The sequence below is a fragment of the Labrus bergylta genome, chromosome 8 (assembly GCF_963930695.1).
Source record: "Labrus bergylta chromosome 8, fLabBer1.1, whole genome shotgun sequence".
In the NCBI taxonomy this organism is placed as follows: Eukaryota; Metazoa; Chordata; class Actinopteri; order Labriformes; family Labridae; genus Labrus; species Labrus bergylta.
In genome coordinates this window covers 11373615-11393751 of record NC_089202.1, presented here as the reverse complement: position 1 = coordinate 11393751, position 20137 = coordinate 11373615, and the positions used below count along the sequence as shown (strand labels likewise).

General features: G+C 40.8%; 2 protein-coding genes across 9 annotated transcripts; both read left to right on the top strand.

Annotated features, from left to right (window-relative positions):
• The first annotated feature begins 678 nt into the window (after window positions 1–678).
• On the top strand, window positions 679–13707 carry l3mbtl1b (L3MBTL histone methyl-lysine binding protein 1b). 8 transcript variants are annotated; one of them, XM_020641979.3, is made up of 22 exons: window positions 679–892; window positions 2834–2968; window positions 3602–3797; window positions 3883–4138; window positions 4229–4358; window positions 4697–4748; window positions 4979–5073; window positions 5179–5283; window positions 5400–5535; window positions 5614–5705; window positions 5802–5953; window positions 6547–6650; window positions 7063–7148; window positions 7240–7350; window positions 7443–7557; window positions 7764–7881; window positions 8466–8660; window positions 8792–8893; window positions 8983–9047; window positions 9143–9315; window positions 9545–9607; window positions 12241–13707. In XM_020641979.3, exons 2-22 carry the CDS (start codon window positions 2858–2860, stop codon window positions 12367–12369), a joined length of 2586 nt encoding a protein of 861 aa, XP_020497635.2. In that variant the 5' UTR covers window positions 679–892; window positions 2834–2857; the 3' UTR covers window positions 12370–13707. The 8 variants fall into 8 exon arrangements, with proteins under 8 accessions (XP_020497635.2, XP_029134743.2, XP_029134741.2 ...); XM_029278910.2 differs by lacking the exon at window positions 679–892 and adding an exon at window positions 1069–1482; XM_029278908.2 differs by lacking the exon at window positions 679–892 and adding an exon at window positions 1558–2142 and having other exon boundaries at window positions 6547–6623.
• Window positions 13708–13886: 179 nt separating this feature from the next.
• LOC109989990 (uncharacterized) lies at window positions 13887–19033 on the top strand. The gene is made up of 2 exons (XM_065957810.1): window positions 13887–14855; window positions 15486–19033. The coding sequence occupies exon 2, from the start codon at window positions 15493–15495 to the stop codon at window positions 16309–16311; it is 819 nt and encodes a 272-aa protein (XP_065813882.1). The 5' UTR covers window positions 13887–14855; window positions 15486–15492; the 3' UTR covers window positions 16312–19033.
• Window positions 19034–20137: the final 1104 nt, after the last annotated feature.

The window sequence follows — 20137 nt, the reverse complement described above, 5'->3', positions numbered from 1 at the left end:
CTAACAAATACTCAGTAATAATTGTAAAGACCCCGCCAGACATGGAGTTAGTGCGCATAGGCTCACGATTGAATTAAAGGGATTAGCTGTCACATTACAACCATCAACCATCTAGTAGCCTACAAGTGAGGTCATACCAACACAGAGCCGAAGTAGCTCACAAGGTGTTGACTTCTTTTTAGACAGAGAATAAACTAACACACGTATTATGACGAGACGAGTTTATTGTAGGCGAAAGTGAAATTGTGTGAACATCTTGTTCGGCTTTATTTCAGGGTAAGCCCACCTTAAAACGCACCGACAGACATGTCCGTATAGGTGTTTTAAAAAAAAGAAGCAAATACCAGTTTCAGATTATGTGCACGGCCACGTTTTTGTGTTGTTGTTGTTTGTTTTGTTTTTTTGATTGGAAATAGCAGTTCAGGAATTTGACAGTCCTAGACATTTAATCCGACAGTTAGCATCGTGTACAAACTGATTATCGCCACTGATGTAATTTGCGCAGAGAAATGTGTTGTTTACGGTCGTCTGTGGTGTGAAAGTGAGGAACACACGGTATATAACCCGGTCCTCCGCGGTCATCATGGAAGACACTGCGGTCTCTGCGCTTCATTGAGACACAGTCGTACTTCTTTGAGGACACACTTCTTTAAAGGTTGATGCGAGCAAAGCAAGGGGGGGGGGGTGTGTTTGTGCTCCAGCTCATCGGTTATATTCGTAATAGCGACACTGAATTGAGTTTTTGGGGCTTGTTATTCGCGGAAACAGGCCTGGTATTGACCACCGATAGTAAACTGAACTTTTCCGAGACCTAAAGTTGTCAGGCAGCGCATCTTAACGCGCATGCGCATCCTTCTATCCAGCTCTAAATAAGAGTTAAAACAGAAACGAGGTGAGTTCCACATTTTTAAACAATACGGGTGTTAATACTCATTCATTGCCTTTAACAGTGGCACATTTTGAAAACAGAGCTTTGTTTTTTTTTTTTTTTGATTGGCGTTAGTGAACGTTATTTCCACTCTGATTTAAAACGGCAAGAATAAATCGTTTTTTTTTTGTTTTTTTTTTCCAAGTTTCTATTGAAGAATTTAAAGAAGCAACAAGGTTGAAGCTCGTACTAGTGGGACAATGTTACTGCAAGTGTGGGATATATTGTGCGAAATAATGGCGTTTTGCAAAATGCGTTTTTCCCATTGTTATAAGCCGGGAAACTTATTTATTACAGATTGTCCTTAGCTGGCTGCATCCAGTCATAATGCTACGGCTAGCCGTCGAGCAAACCCTCCGTTCATTTGAACGGAGCGGAGCTAGCTGACTGTTAGCTTCACGTCAGCGCTAGCTAGCAACCTGGGCTGACATTCCGTGACAAGGGGAAAGTGAAGAAAATAACCCGAGTGAAGAAAAACACCAAGTCAGGAAATTACACAGCAAGCGTTTGATATTGTTCGACGCGTAGCGGCTTTGCACGATTTGTTTAAATGGGTAACTTGAGTAATTTACATAGTTTAAACGTGTTGGTGGCCTCTTCCTATGCTCCGCCATTTTGTATAAGACGAATGCTAATCATGGGCGCTCTTACATACACTTTATTTATGACTAGAATAAAACTGAGACACTTCAGTGCAAAGTCAAACTTGTTGCAAATGTATTAGCTGCGATTGTTCTGTACTTTTCACATACTTATGACCTACATGAAAACAGAAAATATCACCTTAATGTGTTGTTGAACATGCGTCAGGACCAAAACGTTATATCGTTTTATTAGTCGATTAAAAACGAGTTTAAGTTTTCACAATCGGTGCAGGAAACAGTGTTCGCTGCACAATTGTTATACAAATTACCCTCGCACGTATTCTTAGCCAGAAAAACAAGCGGGTTTTAGAGATACTGTTAAAACGAGGAAAAGATGAACTTATATGGTAAACTTCAAGTTTAGACATATTTCCCCATGTTTGTCACTGATCCTGATCAAGGTTCAGTCTAATGGCACCGTTTGTGCATTCATTTCTGTGTTTGTTGATCGGGAAAACAATAATATTTCTGACTGTTTTGTCTGAAAGCGAAGTGCATGGTGGATCCTGCAAAGCCTGCACACAGTCGCCCTCCAGCGGTGATGTGAGGCACTGCTGTTTACAAGTGCAGGTAGAAACACTCGCTGTGGCTGGCAGCACTTTGTAGGTACAACCAGACGGGGGGGGGGGGGGGTAAACTGTGACAGTCATGCTCAGTTAATACACTACACAGAAAACTGTTCTTTCAGTTATTCAACCTTTGTTATATTTTTACATTTTGGATCAGTTTTCAGGATATGACATCACTTTTGACATTTTTTTATTAGGTGCAATAAAGTGACAAACTGGTGATATACAAATGAGGGACAAAAAAACAAACAAACAGACTAGGTCAGGACAACGACTCCAAAATACAGTGAATAATAAAATAAAACAAATAAAGACAGCAAAATGCTAAGACATCAATAGACACACATCATTACTACGAACAGAAAAACTACAGAACTATATGAAATACCTAAGACAGGATACAAGAAGTGAAAGAAGCGATAGAGAGACAGGGAGGGAGAGAAGGTGCTTAGTAAAGGGGACTTGAGAGGTAGAACAGAGTTGAGGAGTTGAGCAGTGTGTATTGTATGTGTTGAATATGTTGTGGTGTGAGAGGTGAGAGTTTGTGTAATGATTATGTTTTAGCAGAAGTTGACCGCAGCCGGGGTTTTGGGTTTGGTTTGAGCGTTATTTGATTGGAGGGGAAGATGGAGGGAGAGGCAAAGCTATTATTTTTTCTTTTCTTTGACATGACTGTTTTCATGTGTTTTCAGGTTGGGGATATTGGAGGAGTGGGAATGACTGACACTCCACCAAGTGATGCCCCCTCCCAGGGAGCTGAGTTTGATATGATGGGTGCTCTCGACTGGAAGGATGGTATTGCCACGCTGCCAGGCAGTGACATCAGGGTAACAAGAGAAGGATATGTGTTGATAGGCTCGTCTCTGATTGTGTAAATGTATGTGTACACGTCTGTGATCACACACAGATCCATAAAGGCAATGTCTTCTGTTGTATATGTAGCAGGTATGCAATATTACCATCTCATTTAACTTTGTAAACCTCAAAACCAGCCAAAGTGCTCTAATTAAGTCTCATACCAGCACTGGTATGAGACTTCATGTGGACGCCTAATTTGGCACTGGGTTTTGAAACTATGCTAACATCTAATGTTGCAATGTGAGTACTTATGAATACTCACTAAGTTCAGTGATAGAAAACAGTGATAGAAAACAATCTTGTCTGTCTCTTTGCAGTTTCCATTAATCTTACCAAGTGGCTTGCTTAAAGGCATAATTGGACCTTTTGGGAGCATCTAGCTTTTATAAATACCAACACCAATTTTTTGTTTCATGATAAAGCTGTGAGATGGTTGGCTTGGTTAACTCATAAAAACTGATCTTATTATTATTTTGTCTGTGAATAACTACATTCATTTAGAGATGGGATGTTCAGGGTGGTGCATCATCTTGGCTCAACAGTTGACTAAAAGAGACTTTAAAAAAGTGTCTAATTGTGTTGTTTTTGTTTGTTTCTTTCAGTTCCGCATGACAGAGTTTGGGACTCTTGAGATTGTTGCAGACATAGAGGTCAAGGGGCCGCAGGCAAAACCTAAGTCTGAGACCTCGGACCCGGCACAGTCTCAAACTCCCACCCCTCCACCAGAGAACCAATCTCAGACTGGCACAGCTATAAAACCAGCTGCAAAGATTCAGCCAGGATCATCTCAAGGAAAAGGTGTGACAGCAGAAGTTAAACAGAATTGTTATTAAAAGACATGCAGTGTTTACTTTTTACACTACTTTTTGTTTTTTGTTTTAAGTGAAGAGTTTCAGCTCCTTCATCCTGTTTCGTCCTCCAGCCCCCCGTCCTGTGCTTCTGTCCTTAGAGGAGGGCCCCAGTATGGAGGGTCCCAGTGTGGAGGTTGGCCCAAGTGTTGAAGTTGGCTCTAATGCAGCAGACACAGGCCCAAATGGGGAGCTGTCTAGGTGTCGGGCATGCGGTGGCAGCGTTTCCCAGGATTCCCTCTTTCAGGGCAAATTCTGTAGCTCCATTTGTGCCCAGCCCTCCAGTGGCAGGTAAAAACAAATGACTAAGTGAATTCTCTCTGTGTTCAGAATATTTATTTTTCTTGTTTCATCACAAGAGAAAATGTCCCATTTCGGCAGGTCGTCTCCAGGGGAAGCGAGAGAGAATCAAGCAGTAGAGGGTGAGAGGCTGGGCAAACGTGTGCGTAAAAAGAGGAAGATCTACATGGATTCTGGCGACGAAGAGGAAGATAATCAAGATGAACCAGAGGTAAGGAAAAAAGTCTCTTGTCTCCAGTTGTTTTCCTCTAAAGTGTTCATCGCCTAGTTTAATGGGAAGGGTCCTGCAAAAAGGGGCAAAGGGAAAAGAATTGAAAAATAGCACATTTATAAACCTTCTGTGCAACATGTCAGTTTCTTTCTCTGCATTGAAACTATATTAAACTGCATCAACCATATTAAATAGAATACATTCTATTTAAATTATTTTCTATGGATATTCTCTCTCGTTTCCTTTTATATTTTAATATTAAGAATCACACAAGTTAGGTGAGATAAAAATATTCAAATTTTGATTATTAACATGTTATTTCATTTTCTCCTTTGTAGGAAAAAGCAAAGACTGCCAAAGGCAGAAGAGGTGCCAAAATTGCCAAACTGGGTATGTTAGAGTGCTCTCATTGTCTCTCATTGTTTCTTACTCCAAACCGACAACGTGCACTGAAATAAAGACTGTAAAGGGCGTTTAATACTTACAATGCCATTTAATGCCTTAGACAAAGTCTTAGAGAATTTTTTTTACTCCTATTTATCTATATCTATATATTTATTTATATTTTCTTGTGCACAAACTGCAGTATATAACACTCATGTATTCATTCCTTTATTTAGTGACTGCCCCAACCAGTAAGAAACGTTCATGGAGCTGGCCTGCTTACTTGGAAGAGGAGAAGTCGATCGCCGCCCCTGTTAAACTATTCAAAGAGGTATTTTTTCCCTCTACAATCACCTGCCACTTTAATGTTCTTTAAACTCTTAACAGATGGATTTGCTTAATCATGACTCTACTATGATGTGAATTTGTTTCACAGCACCAGTCGTTTCCTCAAAGTAGGAACAGCTTTAAGGTGGGAATGAAGCTGGAGGGGCTGGACCCGTCTCACCCATCTCTGTTCTGTGTGCTCACTGTTGCAGAGGTACTGTTACTGATTGTTGATGTGTATTATGTCTATTGAAGGACAAAATACATCTTTATCTCTGTAAATAATGAAGAACTTGAGTCATACTTGTGCACTATCACTTTGTCTCTCAGATCCAAGGCTACAGGGTAAGACTCCACTTTGATGGTTACCCAGAGTGCTACGACTTCTGGGCAAACGCAGACTCGTGGGATATGAAACCAGCCGGCTGGTGTGAGAAGAATGGACACAAATTATTGTTGCCTAAAGGTAAAAACAGACACAGACACACATTAAAATCTATGCATGATTTAATGAGCAACCCACTGGAGTAAGTTTGTCTTGCAGGCTGTAAGGATGGAGATTTTAATTGGAGCATGTATGTGAAGAACTGCAGGGGTCAGCTGGCCCCAAAACACCTTTTCAAAAGCCTAAACACGGTCAGTGTTAATCCTTATCTGTTGGCTCAAAAACCTTCAGACTGTCCTTTAATTTAAGATTTGTGTTTTCTAATTGCATTTTTTTTTTAATTCTAGTCTGTGACACCGTCTGGCTTTAGAGCAGGGATGAAGCTGGAGGCGGTTGATAGAAAGAACCCGACATTGATCTGTGTAGCAACCATTGCCGCTGTGGTCGACAACCGATTGCTCATACATTTTGACAACTGGGATGACACGTATGATTACTGGTGAGAACTGAGAACAAGATCGAAAGAACTGGTCGTACATAAAGATTATCCCCAGCCAAATGGAAGGACTGCTGTAGCTTTAAATCTAAATACAATCTATGGTAGTACAATCTCTTTTCTAAACCAAGCTCAAGCTGTTATGTATGTATTTAAGGAAGGACATAATAGGTGAATTGAATGAGGTTCTGACATGTTTGGGAAGTTGGACAAAAAAGTTTTGTATAGTAGTAAAGTATAGTAGTATAGTTTAAGGCTGGACAAACATGTTTTTTTGAAGTTACTTTTGGGCCTGAAGAGAAACAAAAAATGTAGGGAGGAGAGAGTGGCGGAAGACATGCAGCAGAGGGCAGAGGGCAGAGGTCGGACTCAAACCCTCGGCTTCTGCGATGAGGACTACAGCATCCGTACATGGGGCTTGCTTCATAACCGCTAGACCATCAGCACCCACAGACATTCATGCTTGACTATAGAGCTGGTGCGGCACTGGGCACATTAGAAAAAGTTCCCAAAAGTAAATTACTACACAAATATAGGTCAATCCTACATCACTGTTATTGAGTGCCTGTTTTACTGGTTATTGTTTTTCTCTGAAGGTGTGATGCTAGCAGTCCGTACATCCATCCTGTGGGGTACTGTGAAGAGGCTGAGCTAACTCTGACCACTCCAGCTGGTAAGACACAGACCAAGACACATGTGGGTCAGTATAAACTCTTTTCATATCTTGTAGGGACCAAATAATGCAGAGTCTTACTTTGTTAGAAATGAATGCTAATACATACTAATATTCTGTTAATAAAGATGATAAAACTATTGTTTACTTCTGGCATCAGTGTATGTTATTTACTATGATATATTATTGCATTATAGTATTACATCTGTCTATGTTTGTATAGAAAGTGGTATACACATGCTTTTGTAAAGTTTTAAATGTTAGAAATGGATTGTAAGGTGTATTTAAGCTTAATTTAATCAGTTTCATGTGGTCGCCCAGATTGTTGCTAGTTTTTTAATCCACAGGGTGTAGATAAAGAACACTGAACCTTCTTTGTAAATGTATGAACTTTCTGCAGAGGGGATAGATCTAATCAGTGTCTATTTGCTCCTTTCAGAATATAAGCAGCCCAAGAGTTTCTCATGGGAGAAGTACCTGGAAGAGACGGGCACACAGGCTGCTCCTGCTCGGGCTTTCAAGCCGGTACAGATATACCAACACAGTCAGATTTATAACAAGTATAATATTATTAGTGATATGTTAGTGATATTTTTTTTCTGCCCCATGTTTGCAGCGACCTCCACACGGCTTCCAGATTGGCATGAAGGTGGAAGCTGTGGATAAGAGGAACCCCATGCTCATCCGCGTTACAACCATAGCGGACACAGAGGAGCACCGACTAAAGGTAGAAGATTTATCCTCGCAGAGATGTGTTTTTATGTTCTCTGTAATGAGATTTGGTCTAATTCTCCTTTTGCTCCCTGTCTGCTCACCTAGATTCATTTTGATGGCTGGAGTTCAGAGTATGACTACTGGGTGGAGACTGACTGCCCTGATCTGCACCCTGTAGGCTGGTGTCAGAAAACTGGACATCCACTACAATATCCTAATGGTGAGACCTGTTTAAGGCAAGATCTGTCTGATATTTAGTGCAGTCAATCTCAAGTTTCTCAGTAAAGAACTTAAATTTCAAAACGTTGAGTCAGCAGTTCGTCTCCCCTGGAGGTGGTGGTGAATCTTTAATGAAGTTAAAATGGAAATGGTCTTACAGATTTTTGCATGTTTTTATTCAAACTTGTGTGTGGGTGTTTATTTCAGGCTCCAGTGAATTATTGGCTGCCCCAGGACAGGGATGTCCTACCCCAGGATGCAACGGGGTTGGTCACATCAGAGGACCTCGCTATGGGACGCACTACACGTTAGTAGCATCCACCAGGTTTTGTGCCTTCAGTCTCTTTGTTTTACATTTCATTTGTTCTTTTAACAACTTCTCTTTACTATATCGTGAACCTATCTTCTTATTTTTTTAGTAAAAGTTGAATCTTATTAGACTTAATCTATGGTGTAATAATCGTCATTTAAATAATGATAAATCATTTCTAAATACTTGACTACATTGTACCCTAAATACTTTTTGAAGTACTTTCTCACTTTCTAATTTCTTCTCCATCTTTGCTGCATCTTGTCACTATTTATTAAGCAACACATTAATTATTGAATCTCCTCTCATCCTTTATCCATGTTTTGGGACTGTGTATTTTATAATTACAGAAGGAGAAGCATGAGTCTCCGTGTTCTGAAATGTCATTTATACCCGTGTGGGCTGTCAGCAGTGTAAATGTGTTGCTTGTGTTTGTGTGGGAGTTTGAATCCTTAGGGTGATCTCTTGAGCTGCTTTTCCTTCCATTAGCTGTAACCTGTCAAACTGAGACGATGTAAAGGAAAAAGAGGATTTGCTGTGCATAATGTGGAGTGTTTCTTTTAGGATTGTGTAAAGTTTGAATGTCTGTATGTTTGCAGTCAGGTGAGCTGTCCGTACTCTGAGATGAACCTGAACAAAGAGGGCTTGCTTCCAGACCGACTCAGCGGGGAACGACCTCTCACCCTCAGTGGACCTCATCCTCGGGGTCGTCGGCCTGACTCTCAGACAATCGCTACCATACCTACCTCCACAACGCCAGAGCAGCCAGAGGGAGCTGACGACGCTCAGAACAGGTTTGCTGTGCACACGGCTGTCACTCCAAGAACAAATAACACATGTTGAAAGCAATCCCGAGAACTCCTATCACTGTTAGGCTTACAACTCTATCCACTGGTACCTGAGAGCGGGTTATTTGTGTTGCTAGGAAACCGGTGACAGTGGAAGCTGACCGTTCAGGACGCAACAGCCAACAAGAGCCACCAAGTGGAGCTAGTGAGCAGAGCCACAATGGAACGAGGCCTAAACGGTACACACACCATAACTTTGTGCTGTGTAGAAGATTTCCCTCTGTTTTAGAAAGTAACTTCTGATTTCATTTTTTATTTTTTATTACAGGACGGCTCCAGTTCCTAAATATCTGAAAATGCATTATGTGAAAGAGGAAATCAGCGATAGTAAAGGTGTGTGTGAATTTAAAATGAGACTCAAAAAATGTGAGTACATTAATCACTTACTCACCCCTACTGACACCTCTCCTCCTCCTCACTGTTTTCAGCCTCTCCAGATGCCATCTCTCTCCAGCAGGCCCTCCATGAGTCTGTGTTCTCCCCTGGCATCTCCGCCTCCCCCCCTCACCGGGTGGCTCTCTGCTGGGACAAGCACTGCCAGCTGCTGCCTGAGGTCCTGGGGCTGACTGCCAAGAGAGTGGCCACTTGGAGCGCTGAGGAGGTCAGACATGCTCGCACACATGAAAAGCAGACACATACTCCACACTCCTCATCCAACATGCAGGTCCACAGCTCAGGGGCACTGTTCATGTGTATTAAAGAAGAGATTTATGGCTGTTACAGTGCGAGTCAGGTTAACAACTGAGCTGCACAAGTAGAAAAAAAATGATTGATTGTATCATCCCATGTTTGTAGCTTTTTACTCTAAGGTATTACTCTGTGTTCATCAGGTTTCTGGCTTTGTGAAAGGACTGCCAGGATGTAAAGAACACGCAGCCACATTTAAAACGGAGGTAAGCACTTCTTTGCTTGTGATGATTTATTGTACTCTGTGAAGTTACGGCGTGATCACTCATGTTCGGAATTCAACTTTATTCAACAATGTTGATTGAGAATAGAAAAAATAGGGGGGAAAAAAACAGAATAAGACACGAGCACACAAGCCTGGGCTCCCCTGCTCCTGTAAAAAAAAAAGTAAAAACTTCTCGAGTATCTCATTAAAGAGTTCACTCTGTTATAATACCTCATTGGCTTTCCATTTTTTTTCTTTTGACTTCATTCCGTGTAATGTACAGAGAGTGTCTTTATTTGAACAGTGGGGCTGACTTCACTTGTTGTGTTTTTAAAATATATATACAGTATACTGTTTAGAGAGAGAGCAGGGGAACGCTCTTATCTCTGTTTTTAGTGTAGTGCATAGGTGCTAGATCTTCAGAGTAGATACATAAGGTGCACACAGGTGGATGCATTACATAAGCACTGACTCAATCAGTTCAATATTTAAGTAGTTGTGTTGCTACCTGCTTGTAGTATGTCTGACATAAACCACATGGAGGAAAAGAGTATCAATACTTTTCAACAAACCTACCGTACTTCCTTTTGTGTTTTCTGTGGAGCTGCATGATTCGATAAAATGTCATTCATTTTTATGAAAATAACATTTAGAGTTTCTAAATAATACATTATTAAAATCATCTTTATAGTTAGTTTAGTGTCTCCTCCCTCAAGGGATGCTTTCAAAAATGAATGCACCCTAATAAGAAGCTAATTTCTTGTTGATAAAAACCAAAGTTATATACAGGTATTCAATAAAGTCAAAGAAGTGCCCCTTTACTACACCATTATATTTATTACATACACAAGATGTCAGCAATCAAATTCATTTTCTTCAGCAAAAATGTCTCAGGTTTTGTTTTTACAACTTTTTGCTTAGGACTAAATGAAACAGTTTAATGTAAAGGGGGCATACTCAGTCTCCAGATAGTTGGAAAGTAGCCAGCAGATGATCAGGAACACAAAGTAATGATGACGTTGATCTATAACTGCTTGAAGTGTAAATGTTAGGAATAGAGAGGAGACCAAGTCAACTTCTGTTTTTTTTTTAGTTCAAAACCTTTATAATTTTCTGCTGTATCTTCTTTAAAGATTCTAAAAAATCTTTACATAAATCTTACATGACAACCAAACTTGAAATGTATACATTTTATCACAGTTAATATGACGCTTTCAAGAACACCCTCTCAAGTGCAAAGTGCACACTCTGAAGTGCATAAGGGCACACGTTAAAGAGAAATCTTCACGGTTCAAATTGCACAAGTGAACGCTTACAATTGCACAGCACACTTTCAAGTGCACACTTTTGAGTGCACACTCTCAGGTGCAGCACTGATTTAAAGGGCTAAAAGAAATGAATAAAGCAGTTTCACAAAAATATCAGCAATTCCTAAAAATTCTCTTTCATGCTTAAAGGATGTCAGGGGTGTAGGAGCTTAGTTGCAGCTTGTTTGCTTTGCTTGTTGTTTGCTTTGCTTGTTGTTTGTTTTAAGGTTATGATTCCTTTACAGAGATCCATAGTATTCACTTCAGTCTTCTCCTCCTCCTGTCCCTTACATTAGCACCTTAGCAAACCTAAGTCATTGATCAAATTAAAATATAAAACATATAGTTAAGAAATAGTTACAAATGTGGGTAATGTGATTGAAATGCTGACCAGCAAGTTGTGGACATGTTTTAATATCCAGCCGCAAATAAACACCTTGAAGACATAAGTATTAAAGGACCAATATATAAGATATCTACTGAATGAAATCATAAAATGATGAAATCATGAAATGAAATCAAAAACTATATCATCTGACATTAAGGAAACATGCTATGTTGAAGTGCTGCCTTCTCTGACAACAATACAGCAGCCGGTATGTCGTCCTCCTTAGTTTAATTTCCAGTCCAGAATGTTTGATTGTTGTTTTGACCAGAGAAGGTGGACAGTTTTAAGGAACCCCCACACAGCCGTTATGGACACCCCTCGGTTTGGCAGGCAAACAGCAAACCAGCAGGTGTTGCAGTGATGTAAGCAGGCAAGCAAACTAGTTCAGATATAACTGATTCTACCCGAATTTAAAAGCGTCTGCATTTTTCTAATAAGCTCCACGACCGTAAACTTGGTAATAGTAGGATAAATATTGGAGATGCTTTTTAAAATTGGAGAGGTTAGAACTCAGAGAGGTTTCAAGACTGATGCAGAGCTGGTCAAACACTAAAGCTTCTGTTTCCGCTACATGGCAACTGGAGACAGCTCTCTTCAATGTTTTGAATTTGGACCGAAGTACCAATTTTAAACACTGTGTCAGAGTTACATATTGCTCCTTTAACTGTTTTCACTGATGAAATTCCAACAGAGCAGGTCTACACACATTTATTCCTACCAAAAGACCTTTGTATAAACTATCCAGGAGGTATTTTCATGACTTTAGTTAATGTGCAAATTAACAACCTGAGAGTAGACAAAGATCAAGAAAAGACAAGAAAGAAAGACAAGAAAATTCAGATTTGGGTAAAACTCTAATCAGAGCCGTTAAAAGTATGAAATTCTGCATCTTTGTGTTATAAAATACAGTCGTTTTTAAAAGCTTTTTTCCTCTTACAGCAAATAGACGGTGAGGCTTTCCTGCTGCTCACCCAAGCTGACATCGTCAAGATCCTGTCAATCAAGTTAGGACCCGCCCTGAAAATCTACAACTCCATCCTCATGTTAAAGAACGCAGACGAGGAGTAAGAGCAGTTCCCTCCAGTTCCTGAAACACCCAGCTGAAGACTTTTGATAAAATGAGCCTGAACAGTTTCATCCATTAGACGCTGCAAAAAACTGCAGCTACACAACAGAAACGAGTGAAAGCCATCATCAAAGAAAAAAAAACGTCCATCATCGTGCAGCCCCCCAAACCCCCAATCCCTTCTCTCTCCATTATTGACTGTACTGATGAACCCTGAGAGAGAGATTTACATGAAACCATGAGGCTTTATTGACTCATATCGTGTTTGTTTACTGAATTATCAAAAAAAACAACTATCGTCACCTTCAACGCTTCTTAATATTGTACAGTTTCTGGATTGGATTTAGTGCCACCGTTCTGTTGCTTTTTCTGTTTTCTTCAAAGAGTAATTGTGCTTGAGCTCACAGATGATAAACAAGCAAGTTTGTGCTTTGCTGCTTTTTACTTGGCAACATCACGTTTTTTGTTTTTTTTTAAGCTGCAAAATACAATCGTGGGGCAGTAAGAGGTTTCTAAATGTGAAACCCAGTGGAGCAGAAGCACTATGTAGTTCAGACATTGTCCTATAGATGGAGAGAGTGAGCCGCTTTAAAAGCCCAGAGGCAAGAGAGTTTGTTTAAACTGGAGTTGGCTGCAACTGAAAGAGGAGGGGGTTGTAAGGTTTGTGTGTGTTTGTGTGTGTGTGTGTGTGTGTGTGTGTACAGATGTGACTAAGTGTGTTTGAGAAATGAGCATGTATTTTCCCACCAGTCTGTGTTTGTTGCTTTTCTGGTCAGAGGATTGTTTTGTGACAAAGCAGGGCTAAGGGCTAAACCTTAAATCACGGAAACTTGTAGTCTTTTAAGGTGGAATGAGACGATGAACCAGCTCTGTTCTTCTCTATCAGCTTCATTCTTTCGTTTTCCGGTAACAGCACATGAATATGAATGTTTAAAAAAAGAAAAAACAGCTTTTAGTTGTGTTGTTGATATTGATCGTCTCATTGTAAATATATATATATAAAAACATCTACAAAAGGACTCTGCTTGCTCCCTAACACAGTTTACTCCTGCTTGGTTATGCAAAGCCTTGACTTCTGTCCACAGGCGAGGACATCGAGGCAGTGAACTGGAAAATACGAGCCTCAATTCATACATAGATTTTGAGAAACAAAACATTGTCAATGTCTTTGTAATTCAACTGTACTTCTTCAGCAAGTTGGATTGTGTACATCAGCAACTGTTTATATGCAAACAGCTTTTATTTATGTATTCTAATTTAAGGTAATGGTATGCTGTTTTGGCTCGGAGGTAACTGTGGCTGTTTGAAGGAATGGGTGAAAATAAATGAGATGTACACTGCCTGCTGTCCTTTGTCTCAGTCATTTGAACAAACACATTCATGTAGATTACATAACAGGCAACATCACGAAGGTCGCGATATATTAATCTCTTAATTCTAACAATTGTTCTATATAGTTGCCATACTCAAAAGTGGCCTACATCTGGTCCAGATGTGTCCTTTATGTGGACAGAAGTGTAGTTGTAGTTACAAAAAGAAAAACATTTCATGAGAACTGTGAAGAATTTCAAACGTTAAAAAAGTGCTGCAAGTTTATTTCATATATAAGTAAAAAACAAGAACAACTAGATATATCAGAGTATAATGTGAAATGTTTATCTTCCTGTTCAGAACCTGGCACCTACATTACCCACAATTCAACCTGACTTCTGACAACGAAGTCAGACGTCCAGTGTGACGCAGGTAGTTTCTAATGTAGTCTTGAGCTTTAAGCCTCTAGTAGAAATGAGCTGAAGGTCTCAGGTCTAGTTCTCTCCAAATCATTACCCTTATATCAGCTTCATTTTCAAACTTCTTTATATCTCACAGCTTTGATTGAAAGCCACGATAGCTGTCTTGTAGAAAAAACATTAACAAAAAAAAAAAGTCTTGTACCCTATTGGAAAGTTTGCAGGAAAATAGCAAAAAACAAACATTTAATGCATTTACTTATCAATACGCTTTCTGACAAAGAGAGGCAGCTTCTTCTTCATCAGCGAAGTGTTGTCTGGTCATGTCTAAGAATAACTAAACTCAGCGTGGGACTGGCCTGGACCAGCCATGGATTCCCACGACCCCTCCTCTACACACAGACACACACTCGCACATCAAAACAGGCTGCAGAGGCGCGCAAGGAGCGAGGAGACACGGAGGCAGGGAGCAGCTTTGCACCACTTTTAGTTGAACTGTTTAATTTTTTTTTTTTTTTTTTTACTTTAAGATTCATTTCGTGCTCCGCAGCACCAGCTGTTGCGCTGCACACAGTACGGCAAGAATCAAAAGAAGCGTGTTAATCTGAGGAGGATTTAAGTGAAAGTCTGGATTTAATCGAGAATGAAAGTGTTGGAGAAGACGCACAGAGGACTGGGATGAATAACGCAACTCGGGGATATTTAATTTGATAATGCCGAGGAGGCAGTTTCTGCTTCGGATTTACGTCCAAAACAAGGCAAGTACTCAAACTGATTTGATCATGACTGCGTGTAAGTATCCTGACAGTGAACTGCAGTGGATTTCTGTAGTCAACACCAGTGCTGTCGAGAGGTAGGAATTTAAATGTAACATTAAAGATGCATTGCTTAAGACCACTTCGAAGACGTGATTTGATATCCGAGCTTCATTTTCGTACTGTTGAAATGTGTTGTGTTCACTTACCTCCGGGGAATTGATATCATGACTTCGATTGGAGCAATTGCTGTATTCTTTATAACCATAATGACACTGTTGGGCTGGGTGAAATGATGAAGTCCTGACAGGGGTCAGTTGTATTTTATCCCTATGTGGATGAATGAGTGGCTCAAGAAGGGTTGAGTCCGGGTTCATTGAGGCTGCTGCAGGGCTCCGTGGAGAGCTGAAAGCTTCTGTGTGGCTCCAGAGACACACTGGAAGAGCTGCATAAGGTTTGGCATCTCATTAACTCAGCCACATGTCTTATTAAAGCTGCTATTTCCTGTTGTGTGCAATGCAGAGTAAACGATCTCCACTCCAACACCACTGCTCTCCCTTCTGTCTCTGCATGCTTCTTTAATTCTTTTACACTCTCCCTCTCTTTTTTTTCACATGTCTGTTCAATCTGAAGCCAAAGGATGACAGCAGCCAGTCCTGTCTGCAGCCCCGCCTCCTCCCATTCGTCCTACTCGTCACCTGCTTGCCTCCCAGCATGCCACAGACACCTGAGAAAAGGCAAAGCCCTCCAGACCAAACTTCACCTGCGCTCTGGCCCCGGCGTGTGGCTCCTGCTGGGTGTAGCCGTGGTTTTGGTCGGGATGGCAGTCGCAATAGCGGGCTACGTTTCTGCAGCGCCGAAGCCAGTGGGCGGCCGAGGCAGCACCCACGTTGAGAGGATGAAACTGGCTGGTCCTGTGGTCATGGGAGTGGGCTTGTTCATTTTCATCTGTGCTGCCACACTTCTCTATGAGAACCGGGACCAGGAAGTCCTCAGGCAGGAGATGTCCGACGACCTGGAGGATCTGAAGGGAGGAAACTGCTGGGAGGATTTGCAGGAACGGCCCGGCTTCGGCTGCCAGGCGGAGTGGGAGTGTGGAGATGGAGAGCAGGGGTGCTGGGCCACTCCAGCCCATGCGTGCCCTCTCTTAGAACACAACTGTGGTCCTCCTCTTCCTCCTCCTCCTCCTCCTCCATTCGGCAGGAACCGAAAAAACATCAGCAGTAGAGCATCCCCACCGCCTGCTTCAGATGCAGGAGGCAGAGATAACGAACACAGGGAGGATGAGGAGGGAAGATCAACGCTGTTGGCGCGAGTTCTGCACCACCAGGAGCCGACTCCTCAACCTCCCTCCCCCTGCCTGTCCATCTCCCACTCCTCCGTCAACTCAGAGTCCTGCAACTCCAGTGAAATCAACTTTAACATACGGACAGGCTCTCCTCTGCCGACTCAACACTGAACCTCCTACTGATTTAACTCTCATAAAATATGCATGATGAGATACATTGGTTTCACATGCAGGCATTGAACTAAAGACTGTGTGTTGGTATGATTTAGTGCCTCTGAGTGGCGCAGTGGCTCTGAGTCACATTCTGTGAGCGATTTTTTTTTTTTTTGTGTCCTACATCTTTTACCGACTCACCCACGTTTGAGAGATTGGAGCTATGCTGTTTGATGTCAACTAGACCCATCTTGTTGTCTTTGATCTCACCCCGGCCCAAAATCCCCAAGGCCACTGCCTGCTTGACCATATTAGGACGTGAGGAGAATATCTGAAAAAGTTAGTTGGGTGCCATGGCGGGAGAGGAACACACGTAGGCTACTCCCCCCTTTCTGTTTTACACACACACACACACACACACATCCTCTCTCGGTGATACAGCGCCTACATTTCCTCACTGGTAAGGTTTGGTAAGAGGATGAGCCAGATTAGGTGTCCATTGAGCCTTTATGTAATCTCACACATACTGTAATCTACTCTTTATCAGAGCAAATTGGGTCTCTGTATAAACAAGAGGATCACAAAAGGACACACTGCACTCACTCCACACCTACAGCCACTCTATAAATACCAGCTGGTGCTTTGTACGCACGCAATGTGGACTAGAGGTTTTTTTTTCTTCTTCTTTTTGCTGTAATTCAACAATTTCTTTTGTCAAATTTTGTGTCAGCTCCTCAGTTTTCTCCCTATTCTCGGGTGTGATGAGACAAGATCTTTGAGGATTTGAATCAGATTGTAGGTAGAAAGAAAAGAGCAATGGCTAGAGGGGAAGAAAAAAAAAACCCAGCAAAATCTGGTCGGTTATGAGTTATTCCTGACGCAGCGTAACTGAGAAAAAGCGGCTCTGTGAATCGTGTAACTGAAGCCTCACTCTCCCACCATCCCGACCTTTCATCTCCTCCTGTTCATCATCTGATTCCTACGCTTTTATTCAAATACTCCATCCTCCATCATCTCAATCCTGCAGCCAGAAAAACAAAACAAAAACAAAAACAGTAAAATAATGTCAGTTCTAGTGAATCCAGGCCGAGCATGTTTGAACAGGCTGAGAGGTAACAGGGGTAGGATTTTAATTATCACCAGCATTTTCTCCTCCAGCTTCTAATTACACAGGGGATCAGTCTGAAGGCTTTTATAGGTGCTTTAGGACTGCAGAGTATTTCCTTGTTGTTTGGGCCCATGCTGGGATCCTGCCATCCAGATGACGACTAAGACTGAAGTGTACAGTAATTTGCAGCCTCACATTTCACTCACATACAGCACCCATCTTTCTCTTTCTCTCTCTCACACACACACACACAGAGTCAGAAGAGGTGTGATGTGTAGGTACGGTATGCTGTTTTAGGTGCTGGATGCATCTCTCAGGAGCAGGGCTAAGTTTGGTAGATGTGTCTGAATCTTCCAACGAGGTTCAAGCAGCCTCCTTCGCACTTAAAGCTCAGAAACGCAGCTCTAACTCGACACACACTCACACACATAACTCCCTCTCACTGTGAGAAGAGCTGCTGTGTTTACACAAGGGGAGATGCTGATTGGCAGAGCTGCCTCTAAACATTTGTTTCATCTCTTTGTTAGTCTGAGGATTTATATTTAATAAAATATATTCATATTATTTTGTCTTTTTTTATCTATTAGAGATGTCAATTTGTTCAGAAGCTAAACCTATGCTGTGTTGAAACTGTTTTTCTGGTCGTTTATTTTGGTCACAATGGTCAAATATGTAAAAGAAAGAAAGCTGATACATTTCTCAAAAGTTCCTGTATTTAGAAGGGATCTCAAACTCAAACTCAGTTTATTGTTGTTGTTTTTTTCTGGCTTTTTTGAGCCTTTATTGTAGAGACAGGAGAGTGGATAGAATTGGCAATCGGGGAAAGAGACAGTCAGGAGTTACATGCAGGACAGGAGCCACAGGTCAGAATTGAACCCTTGAATCCACTAGGCTACCGGTGCCCTAACTCAGTTTTTGATCAAGTAAAACAAAGTAAAGCAACAAAACTCACATTTTGGAAGTTGAAACCATATTTGTAGGAATTGCTGTAATAAATATCATAATTAAACTACGCTTTTGTTACGGCTGTGGTCATGTGAGTGGGCCTTTTAACACCATCCTTAATTAACACATTTTATTCATAATGCTTGATTTAAAATAGTGAACAGCGCAGCAGTAACACAAAATACAAAATCAGTGTATCTGTTGTCACAAAATTGTCACAAAAAATGTCACTCGGTTTCTTTTTAAAATATAACTGAATCTATCCCTTCCTCTGAGAGATTAAGTAGGGTGATATCCTAGAAGACCGACTGGAGGCCGTAAGCTTCTTAACCATGCGCTGACTCAGGATCCACACAACGTCTTCGTTCCAGCAGAGCGATTATCAACACTTTTTATTGGTATGACAGGTGTGAGTGTTTGAGGATCAACCAGCCTTTTTTACTAAAGATTTCACCTGTTTCAGCAGGAAAAAGGGTCCAGTTAAGACATCTTCTGTGACAAGATTTAAGCATCTGCTGCTTTCTGTTAATGTAATGTTTCTATATCTGGCATGCAGTATGTCAACAAAACAGTGGGATGAGTTTTCAGCTTGGTCTTATTTGTAACATTCACACTGTATCATCTTTTGAAATGGCTAATAAACCAAATGACATTTTCTGACATTAAAAAGGACAACAAAATCCTTAACTTTCCATCTCCACCTTTTTTTTCTTCCAAATTGTACAATCAAGGTGAGGCCAATCATTTGCAGGTATTTCCCCCAAGGACATCCCTTGTTTGATCATCTACAGCCATTCAGCAGCTGTGTTCAGTGCGGGAAAAAGAGCAGCTGATGTCCAGACTAATCCAATTTCAGGTCCTGAGTTTGTTCCTCTCCACAGTCCTCATGTTGGAGTCAGTGGAAGGAGCATCCCATTCAAAATGAAAGGACTAATATTCTGTGCTTTTGCCGTTTTGATGCTCGGACCTGCTCAAGGTAAGAGGACGTAGAATAAAATACATTTTAATTGGTGGAAATTAAACAGTGCTTTCTGTTGTGTAACATTGCTGCTTCTAATCAATAGTTTGGCATTAAAATCATATTGATGTCACAAGAGTGACACATTGTATTTTGTTGTTATTCATTTATTAATTATAGTGATATGACGACAAATGTCATGATGATTTTTTGATTAAAATCAAATTACCTGAACATAAAGAACATAAAGAACATAATACTCATACTGTCCATAAAGCCCTGCATAAGACTTATTTTCATTAACAAGAATCCAAAGATTTTAAATTAAATCTTTAAATTACTTGACGCATGATTTATTAACAAAGAGTGAAAAATGTAATTCAAGAATGTAATAGGTGACATCTTTTCATGTCATTTTAGCTTTAAACCACAACATTTTAATCTACCAAAAATTAAGATAAGATAAGACATCAAATCAAATCATTTGAGAAGCTGGAACCAGAACATTTTGTTGAATAAAATTTGTCAAATAATACTTATTGATAAAAGTGGGTTAATGGGTACAGTAGTTACGCAGCCTAACAGCTGTCTATGTGTCAAACAAATCTAAAACTATTTCAGCAATTTAGGAACCCAATAATCATATGTGTATTTGTGTAGTTATGGTTGATTTCAGTACTCTTGTGCTTAGACTGCACGGGGCAGTACATACGCAAGATCCCTATACCCTAAACTGGCAACATACTTTGTAAATTTGCCCTCGCCTCACTACTCTTTTGTCTGCTCATTCACCTGAGCTGGTACTAGCTAACAAGATGAAGGGAATAAGGATC